Source organism: Ailuropoda melanoleuca, unplaced genomic scaffold (assembly GCF_002007445.2).
Source record: "Ailuropoda melanoleuca isolate Jingjing unplaced genomic scaffold, ASM200744v2 unplaced-scaffold8875, whole genome shotgun sequence".
Lineage (NCBI taxonomy): Eukaryota > Metazoa > Chordata > Mammalia > Carnivora > Ursidae > Ailuropoda > Ailuropoda melanoleuca.
In genome coordinates this window covers 1-5,976 of record NW_023254297.1, presented here as the reverse complement: position 1 = coordinate 5,976, position 5,976 = coordinate 1, and the positions used below count along the sequence as shown (strand labels likewise).

Sequence of the window (5,976 nt, the reverse complement as noted above, 5' to 3'; positions counted from 1 at the left end):
TACGCTCGTGCACACATACACCCTGCCTATTGGGCTACTCGTCACTGAAGATAAAGCCTCTCACCATGTCAGGGGGAGAGGACATCTCCCCACGGGAGGGAAAGTATCCACTGACATAAATACAATAACTGGAAAGGTAAAAAAGCCATTATAAAGTGTTGAATTTTGACTGCATGGTGGGCCAGAGGGCTGAGGGAGGAAGAAGGGCAACCCCAGCAGCAGGACCGCCCCCGGAACTAGAGCCAGGAGGGAACTATGGACACAGTGCCCCTTCTTCATAGGCCTGCAGAAGCCAGCCCCGGGGCTCTGCGTCCCAGGAAGGCAGAGGTGGGACTGACCTGTCACTCCAGGACCCGGTCCACTCAACCTGGCCCCAAGGGTTCCGGACCCTGATGAGCTCCATTTTCTGGCCTCGGAAGTTTACCTAGAGGGGAGAAGCATCAGGGCCACGTGGAATGAGAAATTCATGCGTGAGCTCTGGAGCGCTTCACCTCCAGCCACGGCTGGCTCTCCCAAAATCCTCTTGACTATGACACGCAAAAGCCATGTCAAAACTCATCAATTCTTAACTAGCCCTCGGAACTTTCTTTTTTTTTTTTTTTAAGATTTTATTTATTTATTCGACAGAGATAGACAGCCAGTGAGAGAGGGAACACAAGCAGGGGGAGTGGGAGAGGAAGAAGCAGGCTCATAGCGGAAGAGCCTGATGTGGGGCTCGATCCCATAACACTGGGATCACGCCCTGAGCTGAAGGCAGACGCTTAACCGTTGTGCCACCCAGGCGCCCCAGCCCTTGGAACTTTCTAATTCCTGGTGAGCACAGCGGCTAGCATCACCAACAATGTTATATTATTCATCACCCCAGAATGGATACGTTGCATCTGGGAAATACAGTAGAATTATAAATAATAAGAAATTAGTCCATGTGAATCTTCAAATGAACGCGTTTTCTCTCTGGACCGGAACTGCCCGAGAGGCAGGGGCCGAGTCTTGTTTATCGGTGTATTGTCAGCGTCTAGCACAGACAGAGGTAAAGAGCCATTTGTCCAAAGTGCTCAGGGACCTAGGCGTGAGTCTCCTTCATCCTTAATATCTTACTCATAGATGAATGAACAGTATATAGGCACACTCCGGGATTAAACAATGATAAACAAAAACCACTTCCCAGTCTTCTGAATCCAATATTCTCTCTTTTCAGGTGTCAGATGAGGATTTCTGCTGTCCGTATGGAGAACCCTTGAGCCAGTAAAGAAAGAGACTCAGCCCTGCCCCTCAGGCCCTGCCCCGGACCAGCAGAAAGGACCAGCGCATTTTAGAAAGATTTTGGACGGAAGAGAGTAGAAGTAAAAGACTTTTATTCATCAACGAACCAGAAATTTGAGCTCAAAACTTTTTATCCTCATGCATTGGGCACAAATCATACTTTTGATGTGTAAAGATTAATTTAGTATAACCTCTCCAGGGCCCGGGAAGTAGCTGGCAGCTCAGCATTCAAGATGCCCATTAAGTGAAATGTGCAAGGAAGGTAAATGCCTTCGAGGTGGAGAGAAAGGAAGAGCAATTGAGTAGGTGTGATGGAAGGTTTCTATTACCGGAAATAATATTTGGAAGATGTAACATCAAAAATCACATGCCTACTGGGGCCTCCGGGTGGCTCACTCTGTTAAGCATCGGCCTTCGACTCAGGTCATGATCTTGGGGTCCCAGGATTGAGCCCCGCATCAGGCTCCCTGCTCAGTGGGGAGCCTGCTTCTCCTTTCCCTCTGCCCCCTACCCCCGCTTGTGTTCTCTATCTCACTCACTCACTCTCTCTCTCTCTCAAATAAATAATCTTTTAAAAAAATCACATGCCTACTCAAGTGAGTGATTGGCAAGGCATTATGGACAGGGAAGGAGGGGAAAGGAGCCTATGCAAATAGCTCAGTTCTAGAGAATCCCCACCCTGAATGCTCTGCTCGCAATCCCCTGGTGAGGAGAGAGGACAGGCTCCCTTCTGCACCCCTTACCCCCACTCCTCTGGACTGGGTTGCTCAAAGCGTGGGCAGCAACAGGAGAGACCAGAGGAGCTGCATTTGGTATAGGGGGTTGGAGACTTGTCCAGTAGGAGCATGAAGTGGGCTTTTAGACTTGACTGAACTTGACCCTGAAAGAATGTGGCCCTTGGCTCCTTGTCCTCCTCTTCCATGTCATCCCCTTCCTTTCTCTTTCCCACATGTCCCTTCAGGAGCTCTTGTCCAAACCAAGCACTCCCTAGAAGTCAAAGGGGTGCTGTGTGGGGTCTAGTAGCCCCTGGGAATCAGTTCTACCCTGAACTATGGCTGCAGAGAATGGGACTTTTGATGGTTATTTTTATGTGTCAACTTGACTTGACCACTGGTGCCCAGATATTTGCTTATACACCATTTTGGGTGTGTCTGTGAGGGCGTTTCTCGATGAGATTAGCATTTGGATTGGGAGACTGAGTAAAGCAGGGGCCCCTCCCCCATGTGGGTGGGCCTCATCTAATCAGTTGAAGGTTTGACTAGCGTTATAGAAGGTGGAGGAGGGGAGAATTCACTCTCCGTGTCTGACTGCTGAGCTTGGACTTTGGTCCTCTTCTGCTCTTAGACATTGGTTCTCCTGGTTCTCAGGCTTTTGGACTTGGACTGGAACATCCCCACCCGATTTCCTGGATTTATAGCTTACAGATGGCAGATCATAGGACTTCCCAGTCTCCACAATCATGGGAGCCAATTCCTCATTCCCTATCTAATTATCTATATCTATTTATCATCNCCCTATCTAATTATCTATATCTATTTATCATCTTTTGATATCTTATTGGTTCTGTTTCTCTAGAGAACTCTAACTACTACAAGAATTAGGAAGAAAAAAAAAAAAGGAAAAGAAAAAACAAAGCCCAGACTCTCACACCAGCTCAACCAGGTTGGTACTGTGGTGGGATCACATGTTTCTCTCGCTCTCTCTCTCCTGTTTTGCTCTTCTGGAGTCCAACCTGTCTCCTTTAGATTGAGACCTTCTCTAAAATGTCGGAAGGTCTGTGATGCACTTAATCAGTATAAGGGACTAGCAGGGCTGAGTCTATTCCTGGACCCTGTCCACAGGGGTTCACGTTGCTTACCTGGTCAATTCCTGTCACACTGTAGGCATGGCCCTTAATGAGACCAAAAGGTGTCCGGGCTTCAGATTCTGCAGCATTTCTGATCTAAAACGTGAAAAAAAAAAGCAGCGTTGGACCCATTGGGTAAGTCAAGCCTTCCCTCCCTGCCCAGACCCAGCTCCGTACCTGGCCCAGCCCCTTCCGCTCCCCCAGGTGAGAGCCATGTGCCTGACACATATCAGGTAGGTACACAGGACACCCCTAAGATGGTTAGCAGTAACATACAGCAATTCCTAGTCTCTCACCAGGGTGAGGAGATCCTCCTTCCCAGCTCAGACTCCAGGGAAAAGTTCACTTTTTTGCCCCGACACAGAGCAACTTGACCCCACCCCCCATCATGTAGCCCAGTACAAGATAGAAGTCTGATCCCGTACACCAGAGAGAGGATAAGAAGCATTCAACAGTTTCACATACAACTCTATGTCACAAACTTGGAAACACAGAGGAAAGGGATAATTTGGTAGTGAAGAAGATATTCCCAAGGTTAACCCAAGAGGAAACAGAACTTGAATGGGTTCTAAAAACTGAATGAGATAAAATTATACGTGTGCGTGTTTGCATGCATAGGGACATTAGAGAAAATAATGTTAGATTCCTATGTACTGATGTGACTGTTTTATGTTAGAGGAAGTAGGAAAAAAACAAGTTTCAGAAAAGTATAGAGTAAGACTCCGTTTAGTAAAATCAAATCAAAATTCTCCTATGGTTGTGTATATAGGCGAATGCCTGTTTGTCCGAGTAAGGAGGGGGGTGTGAAGGGCATACACCAGGTGTCCCAGGGTGGGACTTGGGCAGGGACATTGAAGTTTGCCTTTGTAGATCTCGGGATTGTGCTGCCTGATATAGTAAGTGTGCCCTAACTTTGTAATTTGGAAAACATTAAAACTTTTGTTTTAACGAAAATAAATAAACATTGACACGCCCCACCCCCACCACCCGACAGTTATGCTCCTCCCCTCGCCGGGCCAGGGCACCAGCTGGTCTGCAGCCCCAGGACAGTGCCGGGAATGTGAACAAGCACGTGAACGACTTACATCAATGGAGCAGCCCACGAGAGAGCCCCTCTTCAGGGCCTTCTCTAGAATCTCATAGAAGTTCTCTGGAGCCTCTTTAGTTGCAAAGGTCTCTGCTACACCCCCGGTGAAGTCTTCCATGGCCTCGATGGTGCTGCCCCCCTTCAGAGCCTCATAGCTGCCGTTCAGCCTGTCAGGGTGGCAAGGAAGGCACAGAGACCGCTGCAGAGAACAAGGAAGGCCACCAGGTGGCGCCCCTTGGCCAGAGTTTTTCTAACGCTTCTAAGAATCCTTGTCTCTCCTGGCCTTGCTGCTTTTATTGCTCAAACTGTTCCAGCTCTGGCTACTTTCAGCCTCTCCAGCTGGCTCCTGCGTCCCTTTGACATAACCCTATCAGTGTGTGTGTGATCTCCAAGGATCTTTTATTGGATTCCTTTTATTGGAAAAACGGTGTTAGAGACCAAGACCCGTGAAGTAGGGGTGCTTGTTCCTGTGGGGTTGCCGTTCTTTCTAGGCCCTCTCTGCTGACAAAGTGAGGAGATGATGTATGTACACTGACCCAGGGTATATACATGTATACACCTGGAACCATCTCTATTAAACAAAACATGATAGCAGCCTGAGTCTCCAGCCTTAACCCACAACCATAGGCATCATTCTAAGCCTCCTGCATTCGCTTCTCTGTACCCTCCTCTCCAACAGTGAGAAACCTAGCTCCACCACCTGCCATCCATCTCCTTAATTGTTCAACTCACTACACACATATCAGAATTGTATACACGTATCGTATACACATTGTATGTATGTATCAGAATTGTCCTAGTCTCTGTGAGAAATCAGCCTGAGTAGAATGCTCGAGCATGGTTCCTTTTGCTTTTAATCTTACAGACCCCGTTCACGCCCACAGTTGCTCAGGTCAGCTCCTTTTTCTCCTACCCCTGCAGCAAGTTTTCTGCATAGATTTGTAATACAGTTAGATGAAATGCACCGTCTGCATTTCATCCTGGGATTCCTCATCCTTCTTGATGATTTTTAAATCTTCATGGATTAAGCTTCATTCTTTGTGCCATAAAGTTTTATGGGTTTGATAGATGAATGGTGTCATGTATTCACTATTACTGTATCATATAGAATAGTTTCACCACCCTAAAAAGATCCCTTGTGCTCCACATATTCATCCCTACCTCTGTCCTTCCCTCCCCCTGAACCCCTGGCAACCACGGATCTTTTTACTGTCCCCATAGTTTTGCCTTTTCCAGAATGGCATATAATTGGGATCCTACAGTAGGTATACAGCGTTTTCAGTTGGGCTTCTTCCACTAAGCAGTATGCATTTAAGATTCATCCATTTCTTTTCTTGGCTTGATAGCTCATTGTTTTCATCACTAAATAATGTCCCACTGCCTGGGTGTACCTCCATTTGTGGATCCGTTCATCTTGAAGGACATCTTGGTTGCTTCCAGTTTGGGGCAATTATGAATAATGGCACAATAAACATTTGTGTGCAGGTGTTTATATGAACATAGTTTTTATCCAACTCATTTGGGTAACAATGACTTTTTACCAGACTCACTTACCAAGGAGTATGATTATGTTTAGTTTTGTAAGAAACTGCCAAATTATCTTCCGACATGGCTGGACCATTGCTTTGTCAGCAATTGGTGCTGTAAGTAGGCAGTGGTATTTCACTATTGTTTTCATTTGCAATTTCCTAATGACAAATAATGTTGAGCATCTTTCCATGTGCTTATTTGCCATCTGGACATTTTTTTTTTTTTGATGAGGTATAGCCCAATCATTTTT

The 5,976-nt window shown here is 46.6% G+C and overlaps 1 protein-coding gene across 1 annotated transcript; it reads right to left on the bottom strand.

Moving 5' to 3' along the window:
* Window positions 1–116: 116 nt before the first annotated feature.
* LOC117800904 (calpain-9-like) lies at window positions 117–4,325 on the bottom strand. Its single transcript, XM_034653448.1, has 3 exons — window positions 4,195–4,325; window positions 3,122–3,205; window positions 117–424 (listed from the first exon to the last, which is right to left on the bottom strand). The coding sequence occupies exons 1-3, from the start codon at window positions 4,312–4,314 to the stop codon at window positions 254–256; spliced, it is 375 nt and encodes a 124-aa protein (XP_034509339.1). The 5' UTR covers window positions 4,315–4,325; the 3' UTR covers window positions 117–253.
* Window positions 4,326–5,976: the final 1,651 nt, after the last annotated feature.

What these genes read in the sequence shown, in the direction of transcription:
- LOC117800904 (XM_034653448.1), bottom strand. Translation starts at nt 4,314, where the DNA reads ATGGAAGACTTCACCGGGGGTGTAGCAGAGACCTTTGCAACTAAAGAG. An exon ending in TCGTGGGCTGCTCCATTGAT is followed by an intron (nt 3,206 to 4,194) that starts GTAAGTCGTTCA and finishes TTCACGTTTTAG; the next exon opens with ATCAGAAATGCTGCAGAATC. An exon ending in GTGTGACAGGAATTGACCAG is followed by an intron (nt 425 to 3,121) that starts GTAAGCAACGTG and finishes TCTCCCCTCTAG; the next exon opens with GTAAACTTCCGAGGCCAGAA.